Genomic DNA, 27,063 nt, shown 5'->3' with positions numbered 1-27,063 from the left:
GGCTAAGCTATTGTTAATTTTAGGCACATTTTTTTCCCCAGTACAAACTTGAGCTTAAAGATTCGAAGAAGGGAGAAATAGTTAATGTAGCTCCTCTCAGTGTTTAAATATCTGTCGACTAAATCATCTCAAAGTTCACAAACTAACACAACCCTTCTTTTTTTTTTTTGTTTAAATGTTTTACACAGAGCAAAACAGGAACACAGTAGTTTGTGGTTTCAGGAGAAGTTACACCACAGCTGTTTTTCAGAGTTGTTTAAACTCCATACTAACCATGCAAGGATAGGAGTAGAAAGGTTTCCATGTCAGTGAAGCATAATTGAAACCAAATTGGAACTTGTCCAAAGACTAAACTGAAAGAATAAAATTGCACAAACAAATGTTAGAAATGGACTTCTCAGATTGTGTGGGTCAGAGTAGAGCGGACACCTCTGGGCACCTCCCAAGTGAGGTGATGAACACAGCGTTTGGTTCTTTTGAGCATTTGAACAAATGAATCATTTTTCAGATTTATCTCAGAACACCACCAATATAAAATGTAGCTGTTTTTGCTTTGATATGTCATATTTCTCAGTAGAAGTCCAACTTATGTGATTGGTATAGAGTGAATGTAGGCCCATTTTAATATCACCCTCCTCAGAATGATGACAGGAATCATTAGTCTACCGCTTTGACCCTATCCTGGATGTCAAATCTCTTTCCTGTTCAAACTTTTACTTCACCCTTTATTATCTAATTTTGACACATTCTCCCATAGAGATGAGCCTTTCTACCTCACCCATCACACTGATGACAAAATGAACATTTTTGTTTTAAGAAAAAGCTGCTGAAATCTGGAAAATCTGATTATGCATTGTTTTTAAAGTCAGACCCCATCAAGTCCTGGCTTGATGAAGTACTGACACATTTCTCTCTCTGACTGACTGTTCAGGTCAGATGGTACACAGCCAACAATAGGCCAACATCCTGCAACATGGATGCCTTGTTTTTTCTGACATTGCCGTTGTGTACTGCTGTGTGAAATGAATTGATAATGAAAAGCATATCTGCTAAGTGTTTCTGGATGTCTCACTCCTCATGCCAGTGCAGTAGTTGGTGTGATCTTTTACAAATCATGATTGCACATGAAGCTGTTGGCAACTTTCTGATTTGTGTGATGTCTCAGCCTGGTTGGTGGTAGCTGGTGGACTCGTCAATTTGCTTCCTGAGGGCCGAAAAAGAGAGTCTGTAATGCAGAAATAATTTTGTAGGAGATGCAGATGAAGAGTAACAAACATGGATTCATGTTACAAAATATCAAGAATTGGTGAACAAATGTTACATCCAATACTACTGCACTGATACCAGAGTTTCTTAAACAGCAGTTCTCGCACATACAGAAATATACCTACACACTATTTATAAGCAGCTGGGCTGTCCTTTAAGTACCCCACTTGAGCCAAAACACATCAATGGTCAGAGGCCACGCTCTAGGCTAATCTATTTTTCAGGCCTCCCCAAAGTGAGACCTCACCAAATAAACCAAAAAAAAGTCATGATATATACCACATGTGGTGGTTTTACCCATTCTTAGACGGTGGTAGTGAACAGAGGGGTTTGCAGCCAGCCTCAATGATAGGCTTGTCTTTTTTTTGTTAATTAGCAATTTAATGTAATGTTCTGCCTAATTTAGAAGTGAGCTCGACTGCAGTTGACAGCATACACTAATAGGAAGTAGCAATTGGAGTTGTACTATATTATACCTGTTCTTGTAGTGTTGATTGATATCTTTCACAAAACAATGTAGACACAAAAATTCAGTTAAGCTGTCTCCAGTGGTTGCTGTCTAAATGATTAGTACTGAAGAGCAACTCCAATTCATATGTGAGAACTACAACAAAAGATACAAGTGTAGTTATGCACCATGATTATTATCCCCACCTCACTGCATATTAAGAGGCCACCAACCTGAGGTGTTCACCAATTGCTTCAGTGTGATCTCCTTCTAGTTGTTTTTGCAACAAATAATTCCATGATTACATTCACAGAAAAATGGCATGTGCAGAAAGCAAACTCTTCAGTCCTGCCAACTGCATGCATGACAAACATTCCACTGTGAACATATCAGCAATCACGTTTTGTTGGACTATATTTGCAGTTCAATCAAAACCACGGCATTTAAAAAGAGGCAGCTATTTCATCTGCTGTCATTTATATTTGGCTGCGTAGCTCTGTTCTGGGACCTCCACACATGTGCATACATGGAACACCATAGAGTAAGAGCATCAGCAAGACCCAGTGCAGAACAGAGCAGGAATCAGTGACATGATGGCATGAAAGGAGGAGCTGGGGTGGAGGTGGATTGCAAAGGGGCATGTAAGCTAATGAACCTTTAGTAGCTGCAGTAATGCTTAAGTAGTAATGCTTGTTTAAAGGATGTAGAGGTGCTCATGTTGTAATATGTGAAGCACAGGTTGCTCTCTTAGGGTTTGATTCATGTCGTGGACCTAAAGTCATGTCTCCCCGCTGTAAGTCATGAGAATACCCATCAAAGCTAGCCAAACTTCTTTTTTAAACACCTGTATTAGGCTGACAGGTTTCCTTTAATTTTGGCTCTGCCATTAGTATTTCAGCTCCTTATGGTAAGTTCCCAGTAGATATGCTCTTCCTGTTTTGGTAGCCATCATCATCATACAAGGTGATAAACAGAATTGGATAGTAAATGTGTGACTGATAGGGAACACACATGTTCTCATTATTATAGCCACTACATTGTGAAATGAACATTTATTTCAAAATGAAGAAGTAAAAGGAGAAGTAAAAGGAAGCCTGCCGATAGCAACTTTAAAGTGAGCCACACAGCTGTCCAGCAGTATGACCGATACGCTGCTGTCACCTGCAACCCTATGCTTTGTGTTTTAAGTGTGTAGATAGCAGTGGATAGTATAAGCAGTAAATGAGCAAAAAATGATTTGCAACTAGTGGGACGGAGGAAGTGCATATTCACTTTGATTTATGATAGATTCAGTTGCCATCTTTTTTTTTTTCCATCGTCAGCAATCCTCATTTCAGAGCTTCCTTCCTTTTTCATGGAATTTCACACTTTTGACTAAAATGTTTATCTGCAGTCTAATAAGCATTTAATGTCCTTACATTGACATCCAGTCCTGTACAAAGAAAAAGTTTATTTAATCAAACATTCGTCAGTGGAGAGGGAGATCTCACTACATCAAACATTCAAAAAGCAGTCAGATCAGTCCTGTAAGGCAGATTCTTTACAGGAATACTTATGGAGCTGTCTTTGAGAACCAAATATATGGTAGGAAATCACAACAGTGTAAGATGTGTGGAGAACAGCTGTATGCTGGGAGTACAGATCTGTAGCGGTTTACAGTCTGGAGCGAGCCGGTCGGTCATTGCCAGTTTATCCAAACTGATGTTTGAACTTCTGTGAGAGAACAAAGGTCTGTATTGATCTCAATATTCAAGGCACTACTTCACATGCTTTAATCAGTTCTGACATGGTGCTCCTTTGTTTATAGTAAGAGATTGGGTTTCTGATAATGTTGTGGTAATTTCAGCATTGGTGGAGTTAAAGTGTGTCTTTAACAGTCAGCTTTTATTCACAGTCATTTCATTTGTTTTAATTAAGACATAGTGCCTCACTCGTACAGTTCCTTGGGATAGCCTGAGGTTTTTCCTGCTCTGCAAAGAGAATGTGTAAAGACGACAGGCTGCACACTGACTGCTGCTATAAATTCACTCGCTCGCATTTATACCCTGCCAGCAGTATCAAAGTTCACTTTTTCCATCTGTCACGTGCTCTGTGCTGACACACGCAAGGGAGTGTGTGCACTCAGGAAAATGACTAAGCAGACTAACTTGGCGTGCTCTCTGTGTGTTTGTGTGCCGCAGTGTGGAAGGTGATGCTCCAGGCAATGAAGTGGGAGCTTCTGTGGACCCTAGTGGTGGCTACAGTTGTGTCCCAGTGACCCACAGCGGCGGGCTCGGCCCCGACCACCTGGACAGCCAGCTCTACGGGCACATCTTGCTGCCAGGCCACCCACGGCCCAGACGGCCCAAGCTTCAGCACTCTCAGTCCATCCTCCGCAAGCAAGCAGAAGAGGAGGCCATCAAGCGCTCCCGCTCGCTGTCAGAGAGCTATGAGCTCTCATCTGACCTACAGGACAAGCAGGTGAGACAGGAAAGGCCCACACTATCTTCCATTTGTTAAAACTTAGAGTAATGAGTAGCTTGAACACAGAGGCATTATGAGCAGATGTGTTGTAGATCCTAGTTTTTCGTGGCACATCAAAGGAGAATTATTAGCCAAAACTGCAGTTCCTTGCCAAGGTTTTTCCATTTTTCCCTTTCTGACTGATTTATTCTGAAAGTATAAAAACAAAACTTCTGTCAACATTAAAAAAAATCGCAACCTGTTGTATTGTATTCTTATAATGTTTTCATTAGTTTGCTGCCCACCATTATCTATTAGCTTTACACCCCATGATAGCTGATGTGGTGCATCAAGTCCTTCTAGTTTGGAAGTCCAGTTAGTTTGTAATGTGTATTCAGGGCCATGCAGACTGTTACAGGCTTTCAACACATAAAAAATTCATAATCAGAGCAAGTCATTTCTTTTTCCAGCAGTAGTAGGCATGGATGGTTTGCTTGGTCTTCAGCCAAGTACTAAGGGTCCACATGACAGTGAATTCCTCCATTTTTTCCAGAGGACACCAATAACTTAATTAGCAGCAAAATTAGGCATCAACACAGTCAAAGGGTCCTGTTCAGTGACTTGAATAGGAGTAAGTTGAGCATATATTGAGATTTGCTACCATCCTCAAGTACTCATTAGAGGAACTGAAGTTTTTGGCATTTTAGAATAGACTTCATTGTTCAGCCTCAGAGGTTGTGACTCTTGTATAAAGGGAGATCTCAGGAAAATATGTGCACGGCCTTTAGAAGAACTGCATAAAAGATCATCTAGTGACTTTGGTGACCCCAGTAGAGAGCATCATTCCCTCCTTAGCTCTGTTTGTGTGCCAACCAAACGGACTCACAGCATAGTTTGTTTATATAGAGTATCTAGAGTCTGTTTGCATTTATTTATGACTTCTATAGTTTCACATAGCTGAAGCCCACAGGAAAGCACTAAGAACTTAGAATGAACCAGAAAGACCAGAGTTACTAATCATACTGTCAAATGTAGCTAAATGCTCTTCTGAGTTATTTATCACATGACACATCAAACTGCCATTGTTTCAAAATAATAGTGTTTCAATAATAAATAGCATCTGTATGACATCTATATTAGTAATACATTATCAATAGGAAATTATATCACCGCTTAATCCTTTTGTCACCGCTTAACCTCTTGCATTGAAACTTCCTGTCATGTTCCATTTGTGGCAAGTATAAACCCACACGCCTCCTTGACCATCCCATAAAGAAGTGGTATAGATTTAGTGTCATTTTTTACCCCTATGAGTCCATAGGTGGAAACCAGGTCAGTGTAAGCAGTACAGGAATGAGAGGGGGGCAATGCAATTCAGCCCTGACATTATTCTAATTATAGGCATATAGTTTGAGACTTTTCAGTATAGTCATATACAGAATACAAGACAGGATACTTTTTCTCTAAAGCACTGCAATGATTCAGTAGGATTTGTTCTTTTCAGTTTCAGAGAAAAAAGCAGTTTCTGGTTATCTTACATTTATGTTAATGAACTAAAGTGGTCATACAGTTAGAAAATGTACTCTTTCTCATAAAACAAGCCACCTGTACCTATTGTGCTTACAGGCTGTGTTGTACAGACACACATTTTGTTGTGTTTTGGACAGAATAATTAGAATCCTTGCTAGTTTTTTCAGAGCTTTCAGCTGTTACTCCCAAGGCTTCATTCAGTGAACAAAGCTTGTTTAGTTATTGGTGTCACCATGTCTTAAAAATAATGTGGTCAAGTCTCTTTAATTAGACTGTGTGATCATAGATGAACCATCTTTATTATAACGATGTTATTGGTGTGTCAGACAAATATCTTTTGCCAGAGAGCTCAGGAATTTAGCAAACTGGGTTTTCTTATTTTTGTTTAGTTTTTTGTTTTTTGCTTCGTTGTACCATTGCAGGATGCTTTTGCAAGTCTCAAGTCTTGTAAGAACACGTCTAAAGGGACTATTGAGAAAAGTGTTCCCATGTTTCCAATACGTTTTCATTTCTCTCAAATTTCCCTCCTTTCCCTACAGGTGGAGATGCTAGAGCGCAAATATGGTGGGCGTTTCATAACCCGGCATGCTGCCCGCACCATACAGACAGCTTTCCGCCAATACCAGATGAACAAAAACTTTGAGCGTCTTAGAAGCTCTATGTCTGAGAACCGTATGTCCAGACGGATCGTCCTATCCAATATGAGAATGCAGTTTTCCTTTGAAGGACCTGAAAAAGTCCATAGCTCCTACTTCGAGGGAAAGCAGGTCTCTCTAACAGATGATGGCACTAAAATTGGCGCACTAAGGCAGTCAGACCATGGCGGGGAGATGGGTGTGCAGGCCAAGACCCCCACCACACAGAGCGACTTCACAGATGCCATCACAGAACTAGAAGATGCCTTTTCAAGGCAGGTGAAATCTCTAGCCGAGTCCATAGATGATGCTCTGAACTGCCGCAGCCTACATGGTGAAGACAGTCAGTCAGAGCCAGGGAGAGGCCTCCAGGATATGGACAGAGAGGTCACCTGTCAGGTGAAACCCTCCCACAGCGCCTCAGAACACCGTAAACTCGATGAGATGACGGCGTCTTACAGCGATGTCACCCTGTACATCGACGAAGAGGAGTTATCACCACCCCTCCCTCTTTCTCAGTCTGTAGACCGGCCCTCAAGCACAGAATCAGACTTGCGCCAGCGTTCGCTCAACTCCTCACAAGATTATTGGTCTCTTGCTCATAAGGATGAAAAAGGGGACACCGATACCAGCTGCCGCAGTACACCTTCCTTGGAATGCCAAGAGCAACGTCTACGTGTAGATCACCTACCCTTATTGACCATAGAGCCTCCCAGTGATAGCTCAGTGGAGCTGAGTGATCGTTCTGACCGCAGCTCTTTAAAGAGACAGAATGCCTACGAACGAAGCATCAGCAACCAGCAGAGTAGCCCTAAACAAGTCAGCCACAGCCTGCCACCGCGAGGGCCTTCCAGAGAAGAAGACACTTCTCGACATCGATCGCGACAGCTGGAGGCCCATCTGGCAATCAATGGTACAGCAAACCGGCAGAGCAAGTCAGAGTCGGATTTCTCAGATGGCGACAATGACAGCATCAACAGCACATCGAACTCCAACGATACCATCAATTGTAGTTCTGAATCCTCATCCAGGGACAGCCTGCGTGAACAGACGCTCAGCAAGCAGACGTACCACAAAGAAACTCGTAACAGCTGGGACTCACCTGCATTCAGCAATGACATCATTCGCAAGAGGCATTACCGCATTGGCCTAAATCTCTTCAACAAGTACGTCTACACCACGATAGAACATCACTTAACACATGACACATTCACACACTTTGGCTTATTCAACTTAGATGCAGTTCGTTTCACATGACTTACAAAATGGGATTTTTTTGTTTGTGTTTTTTGTCTTAGAAACTCGAAATGAACCTCACATTAAAATGCAATGATGTTGATTGGAACAAGAAGTATCTCTGCCTGTTCTGCGTAAAGTGCAAACAAGCTTCAAGCTCATTCTGCTCCACTTCATGCCGAGCAGTTCGTTTGAGCCTGGCTGATTCTGTTTAATCATTGCTGATTGTGGATTTGGTTTCTTTCTGAGCCCGCTATAAAACGCCTTTTAATCATTTGTGATCAACATCGTAGAGAGTTGTAACTCTCTCCTGGCTTCCCTACGTCCTGTCCCTCATGCGACACACATTTGGCCGGGGTTAGGAGTGCAACGGGATAATCACAGATTTGGAATGTGTCCTCACCCACTCTCATTTTGCCTCTCTCTTTTTTGGTCTCTCTTTCTCTACTCTTTCCTGTGTCTCTAGGAAACCAGAAAAAGGCATTCAGTATCTGATAGAGCGAAACTTTGTTCCAGACACTCCGGTGGGTGTGGCCCACTTCCTGCTCCAGAGGAAAGGCTTGAGTAGGCAGATGATTGGCGAGTTCCTGGGTAATCGGCAGAAACAGTTCAACCGGGATGTTCTCGAGTGAGTCTGCAACAGATCATGCCAGTGTACTCTTTTGGAATATTTGTATTTGCAGATGAATCATTTCAGGCTTTTGATTTAAGTTGCCAACTATGCCAGTGCACAGAATGTTAGTTTATTTGCCTCCTGGGAACATAAATATAAATCATCATTTTGTTGCAAATAAGATTGGCAGTTTGTAATTTACCCTCATTCACACTGTCTAAGGACTATATAATGACTCAAGTTACATGCAGGAAATAAGCAGAAATGGAATCCACTCAGGAAATTGCCATGATGCTCAGATAAACATACAGATCCTCTTTATAGTTCCTGGGTTTTTTGATACGAGAGAGCAGTCGTATAGATTGTCTACTCTCCACTCCTTTGTATCACTCAAATAGTGCCTCCTGCTTTAGACTGCACAGACTTATCTTAGACCCACTTGAAATACACCAGCTCTGTCAGAGCCTATTGAGATTCAGTGGAGGATAAGGCCAGAAAAGGTCCGCTGGTGTCAGTTTGACAGGCATAACTAAAGGGCTCCTTGAGAAAATGTCTATAAATCCAGACATGCAAGGTATCACTGCTCCGGAGTGCTGAGTCACAATCCTCTTCTCAGCAGAGGAAGAACTGAACATTTCCTTTACTTAAGTAAGTGTCAAGTGAGCACAAAAACTCTTGCACCCTTTCATGTCCTGCATATAATCTGAAAAATCAACAGCCGATCAACTTACTCACTGGCAACAACCAAGTTTGTAGTCATCCTTAATCTTAAACTTCTGCAACTGTTCTTCACCTACGTGGCCAAAAAAACACCCCCAACAACTTCTAAAATATTCTCTGTTGAATTGGCAGGTGCTTGTTACACTCCCAAACTTCCTGCTCACTGTTAACTCGTGTGTTTTTCACCAGCTGCGTAGTGGATGAAATGGACTTTTCAGCTATGGAGCTGGATGAAGCGCTCAGGAAATTCCAGGCACACATCAGAGTCCAAGGGGAAGCACAGAAGGTAGAGCGACTGATAGAGGCCTTCAGGTAAGGCATGCTTTTAAAAGTTGGGTGCAAAAACATGGCTTTAGTTCCCAAACCAATGTAGGTAGCTTAAATCTAAACCATTTCATGTGCCTTTCTGTAGAAAGGAGGTGTAAAATGATGTTTTTGCAAATAGGGTCATATATCAATTTAGACTAACTGATTATGTGACAAGATGGTCATTATGGGGTTCATTGCCGTGTCTAGTATTTACCACCAACATAGCGTGTATGATTAATGGATAGCACAAACCAACTTTGCTCGATTTCAACAACACCATTATCCTCTAAAACAAAGCTGACACCAAAAAGTCTAAATGTAACGGTCGCGAGCAGAAAGCAATAGAGCGGTGCAAAGCCATTTCAAATCCAGACTTTTGTTCGACCAAGGCATTGTAGAAAATGATTTAGAGAAAATTAGTTCAAAGAGTGAAGGAATACCTCCCTCAGGGCTGCTGATAGATGTTGTTTGTGCCTCATTTACTTTTCCAAAACTTCCAGCAGAAAAGGTGCCCTCGTGTGCATAGAGAATTCGCTTCGATCAGCAGTGAGCAAGGACATTTCGGCCTCAGTAAACAGCATAGTTACAGGGGAGATAGTGATGACTGATAATGTGGTGCTCACCTGCAGCCATATCCAGATATGAGTACAAGCTCCCTTTGTGGTGGTTCAGAAATTGCCCGTGTAATACCTGGGGGCTGTATTGACAGATGTTACTGTACTTGCACATTATTTCTTTGACTGCAGAATAGATAGCAGAGAGCTCAATATTAATATCAGGTGAAGCATTGATACCTATGCCCCGAACTAATCGCTTACAGGGAAGCTTACACCTTTAATTTGCCAGTAAGTTGTCTTACTGATGCCTTCTTATCAACTAGCTCCCATGTTCAAGCAAAGCATTGCATTGTAACTTTCCAGAATTCATCTAACATAAGTCAAAGTGAAATTGATGTAATATTAGTTGTGTTATTTAAGTAGTATTAAGGTCATTTTTAGAAACTGGCTCAGGTCTCAAGTCTTTTGGTAGTCTAAATGAGCCAATTAGTCTAGCGTGCTAATTTTAAGGCTAGCATATTGTCACCTACTGTGTGTACCTACTGTATTGTCACCTACTGCATGTTAGTCAGTACTAATGCATTTAATGTAATGCTAATATTTAGATGTAGACATCATAGTAAATTCTTATAATACATACAATAGCTCTGTTAATATATTAGTTTATCTAGCTAAAGTTAGCAATGGCTATACTTTGATAGCACAGTTGTGCTATTAAAGTAAATAGTTTTGCTTTTGTCTGTTAGGGGTAAATATAGGTGGATTAATGACCCAAAAATATTAATTTACACACATATTGTTTTCATCAGAACAATTATTTTTGCATTCAGTTTGACTTGAAAGTTTCTGCTCCTTACATATTCTTCCCAGCCAGCGTTACTGCATCTGCAACCCCGGTGTGGTGCGACAATTCAGGAACCCTGACACCATCTTCATCCTTGCCTTTGCAATCATCCTCCTCAACACTGACATGTACAGCCCCAATGTCAAGCCTGAGAGGAAGATGAAGCTGGAGGACTTTGTTAAGAACCTTAGAGGTACTTTGTTCTCCCTCACTGCACCACATCCGACTTTCTGTCACAAAACCAATATTCCCCTGACACATTACTGTGTTTCTCTGAGGATAAATATTCATCTTAAAATTGAGTTTTGTGCATGCACATTGCCTTGATTAATGGCCATGTCAATAAGGTATTTATTTTTTTGGAAGTCATGGCCAAGAAAGCTTTCCTGTCGAAGCAAAGTACTTTTTAGTTGTCCTCAACAGATTTTGAGGGTATTAGGAAATGGCTTTATGGCATGACTGAATAATTTTTCTGCCTATTGAAGTGTCTGTAATTAAAGTACAGTATTGAATGGAGGAGAAAATACTTGTGCACAGAGAGCAGTGAAGGACGTTTCTGTATGTATTTTGAGATACATAAGCAATGCAGCAAGTAAGTATATTTAGAGGTTTACTTGCATAAATCTGCAATTTAATCATTAATCCCTCTTTTTTTCTCTATTTCTCTTTTCCTCTTATCCCCCGGCAGGAGTCGATGATGGGGAGGACATCCCCCGAGAGATGCTCGTAGGGATATACGAACGGATTCGCAAGCGGGAGCTCAAGACTAATGAAGACCACGTTTCCCAGGTTCAGAAAGTGGAAAAGCTAATTGTTGGGAAAAAGCCAGTAAGTTGGAGTTTGACCTTGGACAGCTACATGTGAAGTGTAACTACTTTTCTTTTACAAAACCTCCACTCAAGAGCTGAATCCAAGCAGGAGCATTAACACTAAATTACCCAGTGTGCCTCTGAGCTGCTATAGTGTGCTGGTTAATTCATGGCCAACTTTCTTCACTGTGTGACTCGTCAGGGCCACTATACCATTGTGAATTACTGCAGTATGTTGTTTGCCCTGAGTACCAACCACAAAAAAAGTCTGAGCTAACAAGCTGTGTAAAAATGAGATAAACAGCCTTGCTCATAATGATCTTGAAGCCATTTATTTGAAAACTACTCCTTCTGTGATTCGATACCTGAGAGATGATCCTTATGATGTCATGACCATTATGGGGGACGGAGTCGGAAAAGAGGAAAGTGAAGGATTCTTGCAGCGTGGTTCTGTCATCCATAAAACTATTTTGGTTTTCAATTTGGTCTTAAACATTGCTTTAAACGTCTTTTCATTGTTGTTGCATACATTTTTTATATGTGTCCCTCAAGCTCTGAAATGTGTCTTGTTTGATTTCTTACTCCTTAGATTGGCTCTTTACATCATGGTCTTGGCTGTGTAAGTTTTTCCTTTCAGTTATTTTCATATTAGCACTGAGTGGGATTTTTCTGTTATTCCTCAAGGCTGTATGAGGCATAAAGTTTGAAGCAGCATGTTTGAAAGCTCTCTGTGAAGCACCAAGAGACAGAATAAGAAATTATACTGTATTGTATTGTGCAGGTACTATCCCTACCCCACCGGAGACTGGTCTGTTACTGCAGACTTTTTGAAGTGCCCGACCCCAACAAACCTCAAAAGTTGGGCCTGCACCAAAGGGAGATCTTCCTTTTCAATGACTTGCTAGTGGTACGGCAGATGTTACTTTCAGTAAAAAGAGAACAAACTCTGTTTTAGAGTGAAAGAGTCTTAAAAAGAGTGTGTGCTTTGCTTTTTTCACAGGTTACAAAAATCTTCCAGAAGAAAAAGAATTCTGTGACATACAGCTTTCGACAGTCCTTCTCTCTTTATGGCATGCAAGTCCTCCTCTTTGAGAATCAGTGTAAGTAGTATCTGCATGAAGCACTCACTGTGTTATAGTTGTGTGTCCACTGAGAGTCCCCAGACCCCTTAGTTCTAGGAACTAATGTTAGGGAACCACAAGTTTCTTCAGCCCTGTTTTTGGACTGATCTCATAACGCAAATTGATTAGCGGACATTTTCAGAAACTATTACTTTTAAACTGCATCTTTATTACAAATTATTATTACAAATGTTAAAGCTGACTTTCTCATTGTAGGCTGTTGTGTCAAATTTCATTTCATTTGATTCGTTTTTATTTATATAGCACCAACAAAAGTCATGCTTGAAAATCCGGTTTGATGTCTTTCTATGCAAAAAATTCCTAGACAGTTCAGACTTCCTCTGTAGCTCCATGACTTTTCATGGCTAAGCGGGCACAAAAAAGAACTGTTTGCAGTTGCAGGTTCTTATAAATGGCCAATGGACAGTAGTGGGAAAATACAAGAATACAAATCAACAAAGTCAAAGATCCCAAATGTTCCATCAACAGAACCTCCTAAACAAGGACTGTTTGAAGGTTAAACTCTCGCACTTAAACTTCAGAACATGGTTCCTTTAACAGAAATCCCAATGGGAAAGTCTATTGGGAAGTTCCTTTTTGATGGATAACAGCCAGCCTCAGAGCTTGCCATCATGGAAACTTTGAACTTTGAATTATATCTATAATTCAAAGTCACATACTCCACATACACATACTTTAATATCCTAAATCTGTTGTCTCTGATGGTAGTTCTGATATCCCGCAGCTGGTTTCGGATCCTATTATGTCCTACTGGTAACATCAGTCCTAACTCTCATAGACTTCAATAGTATAATAGTATAATGTCTGAAATGTCATTTTCATCATTCTTTAGACTATCCCAATGGTGTTCGCCTGACTTCAGCCATTCCTGGAGCTGATATCAAAGTCCTCATCAACTTCAATGCACCCAATCCTCAGGACCGCAAAAAGTTCACTGATGATTTGCGAGAATCTATTGCAGAAGTCCAAGAGATGGAGAAGTACCGGATAGAATGTGAGTAAATTGTTCCCATTTTTTTTATAGACGATATCAACAGCTGTCTTGCATCAGTAGAAAATATGTGGAAGCCAGGAGTATATGGCACATATGTATTTTCTCCTTGTACAGCTGAGCTAGAAAAACAGAAGGGCGTGGTGAGGCCTAGCATGTCCCAGAGCTCCGGGTTAAAGAAGGATGCAGGAAACGGAAACCTGAGCCGAGCAAGCCTCGACGACAGCTATGCCATCGGTGAAGGTCTGAAGAGAAGCGCCCTCAGCAGCTCCCTACGCGATCTCTCAGATGCAGGTAAAGTCAGGGGTTGCCATAGTAACATGCTGTCTCATCCCTCATATAGGCTGAGTAGATTGTGTACCTGTGCTAGATGCTGGCATGACACTGTTTACTCCTTCTGGATGTTAATCGATTTAGAAACTTGGAATACGGCATGGCGGCCATCCTGCCGGTACAGAGTGTCTGAGCCAGTGAAGCAAGGAGATAGAGATGGGTGTGTTTGCTAATGGGCCTACGTATAATTTACTAGAGGCTATCAACTAATAATCCTGCATCGCAAGGGGGAGGAGGCAGTGCTATGTAGGTCACTGCGATCAATTTGAGAGTCTTAGCAGTAAGAGGAATTAATGTTACCATTCAGGCAGGGTGTAGACAGTCGGCTCTGCACAGGCACACTCAATGACCTCAAAGTGAGGAAGCAACCTCGAAGACTGAAGTGAGCTGTCGTTTTTTATCAGTGTGTCTTTTTGGTAAATGAGGGGACAGCCTTTAAAAGCCTGATCAGATCTGGATTTCGGAAGCCTAGATGTTCTCGAGGAACTTTCTCTATCTTTAAAGGGGAGCTCTACACATCTACAAGTACCAGTTATGAGGAGAGCCACAGTTTTGTGGGTGTCATAGTTCCTTTGCGAATTTTAGGTCATCAGCCTGAGTCAGTAACATTCATTGACATTCCTTAGTTAGTGACATTGAGTTTAAAACATTTAATATTGCTTATAATTGCATATTTTAGCCCCTGATGCTTTGATTTCACCCAATCTTTTTTAGAACTGTCCCTTGGGAGTCTTTCATCTTAATGGACATGAGCATCATTTTCTTGCAGTCAGATCAGTTGTTTTGCTGATGGGAAGGTTTCCTGCCAGCAGTGACTCAAGTTGACTGCACAGATTTATCTCTGACCTTGTTTCGGAGCAGTGTCTTGTTCCTTTCCCAATTCCTTTAGTTCTTATTCGCCTCCCTCTGCCACGCTAGTCTGCCACTAGCTAGCTGTGTACCACTTTAGCGTGTTAGCATCCTGCCGTTGCAGACAGAAGAAATACGTGCACCTCCATATTTTAACCAGGCATGTCTTATCTGTCATGTTACATGTTCTGGGCAGGCAAGCGTGGGAGACGCAGCAGTGCAGGATCACTAGACAGCAATATGGAAGTAAGTTTGGATCAACTGATGCTGAGCTGTCCTCCGACTTTACGTTGCTCACTGTGATCACAAGTTTCTGTTTCTTTGTTTCTTTGCAGTGTTTTTCTCTTTTTTTTTTGAGTGTCTGTGTTTTAGTCGTGAGCATATTGGCTGCTGTGCATGTTTTGAGTAGAACAGGAATGATGTTGCATCTAGCATGTTAACCCTTCACATACACAGCATGGCACAACTAATAAAGTCCTGACAGCTCCGTTGATGATCGGCTCTTACGTTTGAGTTACCTTGCCTTTTGTAGTGGGTTACAGTTTTTAGCCATTACCCGAATGTTGTCCTTTTTTTAATCACTCAGGATGAACCTGACAGTTCTACTGCATGCTGACACAGTTTGAAGTTTCTTTTACAGACCTCTGACATCAACAAGAAAGTCCTGTCCTTTCCTTTTTCACTGTTGCACTTATCCAACATAGAGTATGATATGTTCTACCTACTCAGAGTGGGACTGTTCTGAACTTCCTCCAGTTTGTGCTCCAGTCCAGTGTTCTGCATTACCTTTGTATTACAGGATAATATGGATGTCTTTACCCTATTGTTTGTATTGATAACTTATGTTAGCAGATTCAGATGAGTAATTCAAAAATAAAAAAATGATACTGTAAATTATAAAGTAATGAGAGCATGACCAGAGTTAACTTGATTTAATGATTTGAGACTAGCATACATTTTTAGTTTACTTCAATGCTAGCTTGAATCTAACTATTACTACACAATTCCCATGAAGAGATACCACAACTTACTATTTCTCCATCTCTGAAAAACTTCAGACTAGATTCAGAATCACTGGGACTGAAGCATGATCGGTTTGTTACTATTTTTTAAATGCATTTTATGTTGTAGAACAGAACACAGAAATATTAAAGGCTTTAAAACACATTTACTTTGAATTTATTCCATCCCTTCTCCCCCAAGCTGTTTCTGCTGGAGGTTTCTTCCTATTAAAAGGGAGTTTTTCCTTCCCATTGTCACCAAGGGCTTCCACATAGGGCTTCATTTGATTATTGGAGTTTTCTCTGTCTTTTTGCAGTCTTTACCCTACATTATATAGTACTTTGAGGTGACTGTTGTTGTGATTTGACGCCATATAAATAGATTGATTTCAATTCCTTCAGCACTATAAACCAACATCACAAGTCAATTAGTTCCAGCTCAAGGTGTTTAACTTTTAAAAACAGTTCACAACTACCCTTCCTTGTCATTTAAATAAAATGCGCTACCTTCAAAGCACGCTGACACCATCGCAAATCATTCTGAATATTATGCAACTCCGTTAATTTAGCAGTATTCTTGTATAAAAACACACGTGTAGATCATAATTAAATCGGCTGGATTTTTGGTATTTTGAAGATCATCTATTATTAGTTCACTGTGCACTTTATGCATGGCTTTATTAATTTTGGTTAGACTGTGTTGTATTTATCTTATGTTATATTTATCGTTTATTGTGTGTTTTGTGCTATGAAAATGTAAAGAAAATGTACAAATTACTTCTTCACCAGGCTCGGGGGAAATTTCTGGTTTAAGTTAAGACAGTAAATCTACAAGTATAAGCTGCATGCAAATGGCAAAAAACCTTATTCAGGTCTGCAGTGTCAGATTATTGTCCACAGATCCATAAGTGATTTTACATGTGTTTAGAGAGCTCAGAAACCAGAGGTAGGAGTGATGAAAACTCACAAAAGCATCTGCTGTCAGAGCTGAAGACGTACAAGCTGTGTGTCTACTCATGACAGCGCAGACACTGCAGGCTCTGACAGGCTCGGCAAGCTGAGCCTCCAGACCATTTAGGGAGAGTGGAGCGTGAGATGTTAGCATGGATAGACAAACAAAGGCAGTGAACCGGAAAAGGAAATGGAGATGCTTTTCCACAAGGCAGCACAAGCAATCATGGGAGATTTGAGATCAGCTGTAGCTGGTCATGCGGTCGGTGCCGCTGTGAAAAGAATTGAGCGAGGCTGTGCACGCTGCAGAGCATACGAAAGTGCAGGTGTGCGTTTGTCTGCCGTGGATCTCGTGATTGTCTGTGTGATCTGACAGCCTTCTCTGTTGCAGGGGTCCATCATTAGCAGTCCTCACATGCGGCGGAGAGCCCCCTCCAGCCGAGACTGCCCATCCCGTCACAGCGCCCAGTCCCTGCCCAACTCTTCCTCGTTGCTCGGATCGTTGTTCGGCACCAGGCGTGTGAAGTCGCCCAGCCCCACCCCTCAGCCCCAGCTGCACCCTACTCTCATCTCCCACACCCCGCACCCAGCCAACCTGCACCACACAGCCCGCGTGGAGACGGAAGGACCGGTGCCCATGCACCCGCACCACGCCCAGTTCTGCCACATGACCCAGAATCCACCCCCTTATCACCACCATCACCACTACCACCCACCGGCCCACTTGCAGCACCCACCGCACCAGTACCACCCTCCCCCGTCTCACAGCCAGCAGCAGCCGTACCCGGCTCATCCTCACGGGTCCCATGGGCACGGGAGCCACCCACCGCACTCCTCCACCCACCCCACTCACGGCCCTCCCCACCACCACGGCGCGCCGCCACCATCCTCCCAGGGACCCAGCAGCACCAAGCCCAAGCACAGCGGCATCAGCACAGTGGTGTGAGGGGCAGGGCGTCCTCTCTGGACCCTGCAGCTGAACTTTTTCCTCCTGGGCTGACATGATGGTGGCACTGTGCATCGCCGGTCTGGGGCTACGAAGCCAGACGAGATCCCGTTGTGCCTCCTTCAGATTTTTTTCCTTTCTTTTAGAGCCGCTTCTGTCATTTTGTTTCAGGACATAAGACATGTCTACCCGCTTCAGGAGCAACAGACAAGAGCATGCACAAAGACCACAACTACTGTTTGTTTCTCAGTAAACTACAGGAACTCGCTTACTAGTATTTTACACAAGAAGTACATGTTAATCTTCACACAGTAACTTTAAACGTTGTCAAGACGGTTTGGCTGAACAGACACGAAGACGACAGCTCAGCCTCAGCCGTGGCTGTGCAAGTATTTAATGTAGCAGTAGCTCACAGTGCACTGTGATATCTCTGTTAGCAGTGATAAATGTGCCAATTATTAAAGCATTTACTAATTTAGTCACACAGATTGCTTTATGTATATTGTGCATAGTATTTTGTAAAATAATAATATCAAATGTTATTATTATAGTTATTACTACAGAACAAACAGCATCGATGAAAACTCTCAGTATTATACTTGCACATAGATGGCGTAGTTTCACTGTTAAGAAACCAATCAAAGCTTTTCTTAGTTAGGCAGTCGGACGCAAGAGTACTGCTGTGAATGGTTGCCTTTGAGCTAGAAGTTAGATTGTTGAGGGCTGCTGCACTCCAGCCCACCTACAGTCTCATCCACTGCACGTGTCTCTGGGCCGGAGCTCTCTCTCTCTCCTGCTCTGGAAAGCAAAGGAAGCCAGCGGCACTCGCTGCTTGCCTGCCCTCCTTTTATTTTTTTAACTATTTTTTTAGAATCCAATGAACAATACGAATATATAAAGGCTGCCCTGCAGCCTGGTGGGACTCTGCAAGTCTGTCCTGCAGGGGGAGGAGGACGCTGGATGTTTTTCATGTGGAAACTGAGGGAGAAACTGTGCAGCAGGGAAACATGTCCCACTGTGGAAGCTCTCAGCTGGCTGAGCGTGCCCTCTCCCTCTTCGGTTTCCCCGTGCGTCTGCTGGAACGGCGAGCGTGCTGTAACTGACTGTTTTGTTTTGTTTTGAGGTTTTTTCCCTGGAATGGACGCCACAGAGCAAAAATCAATAATTATCATTCTGTGATGGTGACAGCGCCCTTATGCTTGACTCATTACGGAGAGCGGTTTTATATCAATCATCTTTCTGACATATTATGGGATGGCTGGTTGTACCTCCCGGTCATCCCGTGCACAGTATCTGTGGTGTGTGTGTGGAGCGGAGGCAGGGGGGCTGCTGTCCTGGAGCATATTTTCTGTTTCTGAAAGCGACAGATGCAGCGCTCATTCTACATAGCTGATATCAATGGCAGGAGTTAGTCTGTATCTGCTTAAAGACTGTGAGATGCATTTTTTTAAACTAGTGCAATATGTATTTACTGTTTTTTGTTGTTGTTGTTTGTTTTTGTCGAAGAACAAGTTCAATCTGTTGGTCGTTCTGTTAGTTTCGCCCTTTACTTTCTCCCTCTGGCGTCCTCTGGCATTTCTTTCTCAGTGTTTCAGTGAAGTGCAAGTATCCACATGGATTTGGAGGAACTGGACCTTTCACACTGATACAGAGTGTCACAGAAAAGAACTGCATGTAACGTTATATCTTGAGGCTATTTTCAAACTGTGTACTCCCAAACTATATCAGTGTTACAGTTGACAGTTGTTTAAAAAAAAAAGAATGGTAGAATAGTTTTGACTTCTTCAAATACAGCTAACCGAAGTCAGCGATGTGTTCGTGTCACTCCAGACGATAAGTAACCAAATCTGTATTTTAACCCGATCCACATGCAGTACAGTAGTTAAACTGGATCGTTAGTGTTCAACTGTAGTTAAAGCAGGACCTGATCAAAGCTGTAACGGGGAAGCTCTGTGCATTCTGTCATTTGAAAATCAGAGTGATAATCGATTATTTAAAAAGGAAACTTTTATCTTCACATTTTCTCTCTGTCTGTCAGCGGCGCACACGTTACCATTTTCAAGTGGTGTCCAGTAGATCAGTATTCTTAAATATATATGCCCTCAATTAAAGCCACGCTTTATACTTGCTTCATAATGTTTGATTGATTAATACGCTTAGGAATGCCCTTTGTATTCATTATAAGACAACTTTTGGGTTGCCAAGTTCTGGAAAGTGTCTTGTGGCCTAATGTTTACCCAGTTATACAGGAAATTACACATTTTTATGATAAACTATAAATTACACGTTTTTAACAGTCTAGTAGTTTACACATTCACCCAACAAGCCAAACGTCCCCTCTTCAATCCAGAGAAGAGACACAGATCCCTTGGTGTTTGTGTAAGGACGGGCATCAAACATGAGGCACTAACTGCTTTGGCAAAGAGCAGCCAAAAGTAGCTTTTTTTCCCAGGAATCCATAGTCTGCAGCTGACCGATTATTATAAATGGTATTTGTTACACTATTGTTTAGCTCTCTGCTTTTATTGGAGTAGCTTTGCATGCTTTTCACTGTTCAGAATAATCCATGTTTACATACTCAGTTTAGCGCTGTCTGAAACAAGCAGTTACAGCTCTGTTCTCCTTCTTTTTAAGCCATTTAGTTTCTGATTGGCTGCACAATGTTATCAGTATATAGATTTTCAAATGTAATTTTCAAAGCTTTTTCACAGGCTAAAGGTACTCTGTTGAGTTTCCAAACATTAGTAGGTTTAATAAACAATTTTATATGATTCCACTCTGGTTTGGAAAGCATATATAAACAAGTAAAACCTCCCACATGTGCAAGCAGAATTTAGAGTTTGTGTACAAGTCCATAGGGCAGTTTTTTTGTTGATATACAAAGCCGGTTCCACACTTGGCACAGTTTCCCCTCTACATGTGCTAACTCTCACATCAAACAGTATAACCTGCCTCTTATTGAGGTGATACTCTAAGCAAATAAGATACAAAAACTATGAGAACTGCTTCAATATTTCCTGGAAATGTTCAGTGAGGATGTAGATTTGCCAAGACCTTACAATCTGGCAACCCAGAGCTTGTGCTTCTTAAAGTTTTATTACTGATTTTGTAAAGCATTTAATAATGTTAAAAAAAACTATCTAATTAGATTCTTTATCTTTTTCTTTTTTCTTTTTTTTTTTAGGAAAAAGTACAGTTTTATTTAAAGGTACGTATTTAAAATCCATGCCATTAGACTAAAAACCTTCATCGACGTCATCTCTGTATGGTATTAACCCTGAAAAGCCTGAACCAAGAAATAACTGCCAGAAAATTCACATTTTTTGAGAGTGTTTATTCAACCTTACTTTTCATTTTTTTACAAAAAAGAAGTGAAATATCAATTTGCATATATGAGTTTTAATTTATTGCTACAACTGGCATTTTTATGCAATTTATTGCTTAAAAGTTTATTTTGTAGTTTATTCAGGTTTTTCAGGAAAAAAGAAATCACACTGATAATGTAAGGGTCTAAAAATCTCATGTATCAATTATGACATACTTGGCGTTACAGGGTTAAGTTAAAATAAGGCCCAGCCGTACTTTCATGCAATGCACATTTGTTCCACAAGATGGTGCTGAAATAAATGTAACTTTATAACTTGTAAATCAGGTAAATCATTACGAAAACATTCCTATTTGCAATGGTAGCCTGCAAAAGGCAACACAATAAAAAACATAAAAAATGAAAAGAACGACACCTCCGTAAACATTTCAACACACCTGCTGAGAAAACCACTGCCTCCTGGTGGTCAAAGTTTTATTAACGCATGTGTACAATTTGCAGTATGTCCTTACAAAAAGTACCTTTAAAATAGATTTTGTTGTGTCCGTGCACTGTAGGCTTCTGTAACTTTCACACCTTATAGTTGGCTGCAGTTTCTGTGCTACAGAGTCAGGAAAGTGCCAATATTGCGTTGTTGAAATCAGTTTAACATGAAATCTACTGGGGGCTGTATTTAAAACCCAACGCTGTACCCGACCAATCACAAAGCTTGTCTTCAGACCAGGATTCGAACACCAACAAGCTGTTAGAGAGTAATGGTACAGGCAGATACCAAGAAAGGAGCCCGAGTTACTTTTATTACCCTACAACCTTCCAGTTCCTTCAGAGCACTGATCTATTGTGAAACCTGTCCAGATTCCATGTGAGGTGCTTTGTTGCATGCCATTGATGCCTACTGTTTCTTTCTTCTACTCTCCTTTTTTGGTTTTGTTTGTTTTTGTTTTTTCAACCGTTGCTCTGTCAAGCGGCGTGCTTGACTAGAACTTAACCTTCCAGCATAGCTACGACTTCTCTGACTTGTGCTTGTTTACATCTAGACGAGTTTTGGCCTGCTAGTGTGTCTTTTCGTTTGTGCATCATTCTCCTCCGGCATGCATTTCACCCATATTTCCACTGTAGAGTATAAAGACCTGGCAGCGTACTGCTGAGTGTAAATATGAAATCTAATGTAACTTGAAGTAAAAGTAAAGAGGGCTGGACATGGAGGAAATATTTTAATGGCAAGTTGGTAATAAAGAATGAGTAACATATGTAAATAGTCTGTAAATTATTGTTATTAATTATTCTTATTATTACTATTCAGTGTCTACAGTTACATTGAAGGTGCATTCCTGCTCCCTTGTGATCTTTACATAATCAAACTGCTTCTCTCTGCCTCCGACAGGACTGAATTATCATAGGATCTAGAGATGAACAGCCAATTGTTACACGGTTAACACCGCTTCTGTCGTCTTTCCTGAGATGCTTCTGTTTTCTCACACTCACAGCCAGACTTCTGAAGTCAAAGGGAAGAGAGGAGTGCTCTTATTTTATTATGCATTCTGTTTCTAAGTAGAAAAATACCCATTGATGTAAAACTAGTACTGTGACAATGTTGAGAACGCAAAATAAAATGATATACAGTCAAATCGGAGCAGTTGTCTGCCTGTTTGCATCCTGCTTGGTATTTCTTGGTTTCAGATGAATGACTGGGAAGATCAAGGAGCTACACTTCTTGTAGGCAGAATTCAGATCCCTAAATGAGTGAATGTGTGAAAGCAGATGGAGAGGAGGAAGTAAATATGGCTGTGCTGTAGGCTCCTCTGTACCCTGACCTGAAGGCTGCATTCCTACTTTGCTGTACAGCTTTATTGTCCTTTTTTTGTAATGCAAAAGTGTCTGCATCCCAGAACTGAACTGGCATAGTCTTCCAGATCAGTCTCACCTGCAAACATTTCCCAGTCCGTATTGTCAGGTCAGTCTTGCAGTATTGCAGGTTACTGTTTTGACTGCAGGTCTTCCACTGCAGATCTGTGGTGTATACATTAGAACCAGAGTTAGGCAGATATGATCTATTAGCCTCAGCTGTGCAGATAGATGTGCCTTATGAGCTCTCTGTATATTTGCTTTACCACTCCCTTTAATGTCCATACTCATTCTGTAATGAAATATGAATTCTCACCTGTTACTGTGTCTTAAGCTGGTTTGAACAACCAACAAAGAGCAGACGCTGGCAGGTTTAGATGTTTATTGAAGTGCAGCAAGACGGATACTGGTAAGAGTGAGAGTTTTCAAGTGTCTTACTCAGAACTCAGGAGGTATACTTGGTTAGCTAGTTGCTGAGAGGAGATGGGTGGAGAGCTGGCAAGCAGGTGGAGAGGAGGTTAGTCCTTTGAGGGTGACTGCGCTGGCATGCCAGAGCTGAGAAAAGCGGCTGATGGTGCTCACAGTCTTCAGGAATATGTGACTTGCAGGCAGCATGTTTCTCTTGTTCACAGAGAAAGAGCATTACACAGGCACAGGAGATTACAGACAACCACAGCAAGGACAATCACCACCCATCAACAAAATTATTAATTAATTACACCATTAGGAATAGGCGTGGGAAGAACTGTCCAGACAGGAAAACCCGAGACTTAATGCCAGTCCAACAACTCCACCTGAGACTGAGAGCAAAAGGTTAGCAAAAAAGGAGGAAAATATAAGAAACTAAAGCCCATCCAGACAAAACATGTCAAAGTGGCCATTTTGGACTCTATCAGGTGCCAACAATTGAAAATAAATACACCATTTGGTAAATATTGTGGAGATAATTTTGAACATGGCTCTAATGGGTTAGGTTGTTCTAGATCTGCATGCACTATAGAAGTAATATTTATACAACCTATAGAGGCTTTTCTACTTCAAAGGGTTCTGTGCCGGGAATTGAGCAGGTTTTTCCTAACCCCAAACATGGTGTGATGGCTGAGAATCTGGGAACTATATATGAGTCCAAAACATCTTAGGACAGCATCTCTGTGATACAGTCATCCTATTCATGTGACCAGACTTCCTCAAGACTTCTTCCTTGGCACCTTTGGAGAACCAGCCTTGTTTTAGAGTTTTAGAACCAAACACTGTCATGGAAGCTGCAGTGACTCCAATGGGAAAGGAAATCTTAGCACAGTGGATCAACAATCACCTGTGAATTTCTTCTGATAGCCACTGATCTTTGGGGTACAAATTTAAGACCAGCATGTGGTGCTTTTTTTGTAGCAGTATGGTCTTTAAAGAGTTTAAAGAGTTCTATTTTAGCCACTGGCACTGCATCAGTGGAAAAGATGTACTAAAGCTCCAGAACCTCTGGCTGCTTCTTCATTCTTCCTAAAGGTGTCAATATTACATTTCTGAGAGCAGTCATAGAATATTCTCAAGAGTGCTTCTCTACCCAATGATGGTCCTAGGCAATGTTCCCTCTAAGCTGCGCACGTGCGCAATTGCGCACTGCTGGCACGGTCTCTGCGCACAGAAAATCTGCGTTGCGCACAAAAAAATCTAACCTGAATTGAAATTAATACTTCAACAATCCTGTTTTGCAGTGTTAGTCAGTGAGTAACTGGCTGCTCCCATATGGGATTAGAACGATGCCACCTTATCCCATAGTTCAGCCAATAATGCGATTTATATTCGTATATACGCAGCTAATCAACGTCGTGGACAGGCTATGACAGCATCCTTATGTGGCTGATGTAGAGTGAAGCCACGTTAATGACAACGTGTACAACCATTGGAGATGTGAGCAGGACAGACGGAACAATTGACGGAAAAAGTGGAGACTTTATACCAGTTTTTAAATTGTGTTGATAGGCCACGTAAAACCAGAGTTGTGATAAAAATATGCAACGTTTGGTTTTCTTCCTGAATACTGTCGTTGTTTATATTTACTGCGGGAAGAAACGGTAAAAACGGCGTTTTATAAGAAAAAAGGCTCGAAAGCCTGTGAGCAAAAACAAACCCCACCCCCCACCTTTCCTATTGGTCCAAAAAAGTACCATGTCGACCAATCAAAAAATCATATGGCAACGTGGCATTTAGTTGTTAAGAAACGGGGGGAAGTTTTAGGAGTGACGGCGGTGTTTTGAGATGTGAGAGATTTGAGACGTTTAGCGCAAATCTTGTGTAGTTAGTGTGTTGTGTAGTTTTGTTGTGTGTGTCAGAAAATGAGGCGACTGCTGAATGTTACAGGTGTTACAGGAGTGATACATCTCCTGTTGTCAGGCCTGCAGGTATCAGGCTGTTGTTCTCCTTTATCTCATAGTGGACAGAAATTAATTTTGGAGTGGCACAAATAATTTGTGTGGCATCAAATTTGATGCAAAACAGCTGATTGGTCTGTAAATAGTTTAAAATGTTTATCTAAAAATGCATTGGCTGCATTTAAAAAAATAGCTGCAAAAAACTTTGTTTGCCAAACTGAGTTACTTTTTTGAAGAAGTAACTATATAATTAATTGCCCAACATTGGTCATTATATACTGTATTTTGCAGACAGAGAGTTACAGGACTCTCTCCCAGACCACAGACTCATAATACAAGTCAGAGCTTTATAAAAAAATAAATAAATAAAAAAAGTAAGTTGTGTTTTCGAAATTGGAGTTCAAGTTATTTTTACTTCCAATAATGTTAACATACTACACAGCTCATGAACAAGATTTATTTATTAATTTTCATTGTAAGTGGGCTAAAGCAGTTAATTAAAAGTAGTCTAATATAAATGTAAACGCTGTAATTTGATTATTTTAATAAACCATGTAACTTGGATGGATTCGATGCTGGCGTGACCACAGTGCACACGTCTGATGTCGCTCACAGTGGTCCAAGGGATCGCTCAGGGAGTTTGTATGTTCGCTCAGACACATGAAAAATTAGAGGGAACATTGGTCCTAGGGCTGTAGAAACTAGGGCCTTTAAAGGACTGTTTTTTAATATGTATATGTGATATATTCAGTCTTTATAGCCTATTCTTCTTAAAGGTTGCCTAGTGTCCCTTATGTAGATTTTATTGAATTAAAATAGACTGCATAGTTGTGGAACCAGACTTTTTTTTGGCTTTTGTATACTCAGCCTACAGCCAGTCTGACAGTACACAGTCTACTCTAGATGGATAAAGTGCTTTGAAATATCTAGCATTGCCAGTGTTTACACTTTGGGGATCAATGTCTTGCTCAAGAGCAGGGTGGGCAGGGGTTAAAACTATCAACCCTGGTAGTTAACCACTGGCTCCTGAAACAGAGTGTGCATGGACAGGACTATCTACAGTAACTGAGACTAGATTGGTCTTCTTAGAGTGTTTCCATTATTAGATTTAGTGCACACTATGCATGTATTCATGCATTTATGTATTATCTTGTATTGGTCATGAACTTTCATACAAACCTGAAACTCCACATCCTCACTTTGACCTGACAACATCATCTAGATTTTATTTTCAGCTTTAAATTCAGCAGCACAGAAAACATTGTACAAGTACTCCAACAGGGCGAGTACTACCTTGTGACGAATAAAATGACCTTTATGTGTGAATTTAGTGGAACTCCCCTTTAAAATCCCTACATTCCATGAAACAATAGTGAGGATATGATATCCACTGTCCTCGGCTGCAGCTATACTGCCCTGCCCATGAGTGATACATATGTGTTTCTATTTTCCTCCCCTTCACGTAGCTCCAACAATACAGAGGCCACCAGGGACACTGAGATATTTCTATCAACCTAAACAAAATTCTCAGGAAGTTGAAGCCTCTGATGAAGGTCACAACTGCAGTACTCTTATTCTTTTTTCAGTCTCGCACAGCCAGCATGCCTTGGCTACTTGCCTAACTGTGGCAGGTGGTCTGAGTGACAGTTTGCCCTGTTTGTCTGTCTGGCCCTTGAGGCTGGATCTAAAAATAGATTCCAGCAATGAGGGCCACATCCGTAGTGTCAGCAGGACAACGTCATCATGCAGCCGGGAGGGACCAAGTACAGGGCTTCATTTCCTTTGCCAGCAAAGAACAGCATGTATTAGACAAGTACACATTCAATGATACAAAAGCAAATCAGCTCCAGGTTTTTATTTCTGTCAGTAGGGTGTGTGCATATTTTTCTTTTATTTCTTTTA

General features: G+C 41.2%; 1 protein-coding gene across 6 annotated transcripts in view; it reads left to right on the top strand.

Moving 5' to 3' along the window:
• iqsec1b (IQ motif and Sec7 domain ArfGEF 1b) overlaps window positions 1–22,197 on the top strand; it is a 241,046-nt gene extending 218,849 nt beyond the window's left edge. For 5 of the 6 annotated variants that reach the window (XM_063474840.1, XM_063474839.1, XM_063474841.1 and 2 more), the window contains 13 exons: window positions 3,895–4,174; window positions 6,226–7,487; window positions 8,024–8,185; window positions 9,080–9,202; window positions 10,627–10,793; window positions 11,289–11,428; window positions 11,999–12,028; window positions 12,191–12,316; window positions 12,410–12,509; window positions 13,384–13,545; window positions 13,660–13,836; window positions 14,921–14,970; window positions 17,068–22,197. In XM_063474840.1, coding sequence (XP_063330910.1) covers window positions 3,895–4,174; window positions 6,226–7,487; window positions 8,024–8,185; window positions 9,080–9,202; window positions 10,627–10,793; window positions 11,289–11,428; window positions 11,999–12,028; window positions 12,191–12,316; window positions 12,410–12,509; window positions 13,384–13,545; window positions 13,660–13,836; window positions 14,921–14,970; window positions 17,068–17,622 — 3,334 coding nt within the window. In that variant the 3' untranslated portion in view covers window positions 17,623–22,197. The remainder of the gene's footprint in view (window positions 1–3,894; window positions 4,175–6,225; window positions 7,488–8,023; window positions 8,186–9,079; window positions 9,203–10,626; window positions 10,794–11,288; window positions 11,429–11,998; window positions 12,029–12,190; window positions 12,317–12,409; window positions 12,510–13,383; window positions 13,546–13,659; window positions 13,837–14,920; window positions 14,971–17,067) is intronic. The other variant, XM_063474845.1, reaches the window with a different exon arrangement.
• The last annotated feature ends 4,866 nt before the right edge of the window (window positions 22,198–27,063 follow it).

This window comes from Pelmatolapia mariae, linkage group LG5 (assembly GCF_036321145.2).
Source record: "Pelmatolapia mariae isolate MD_Pm_ZW linkage group LG5, Pm_UMD_F_2, whole genome shotgun sequence".
Taxonomy (NCBI): Eukaryota; Metazoa; Chordata; class Actinopteri; order Cichliformes; family Cichlidae; genus Pelmatolapia; species Pelmatolapia mariae.
Note: the sequence above shows the minus strand (reverse complement) of the source record. Positions and strands in the feature narration are given on the sequence as shown.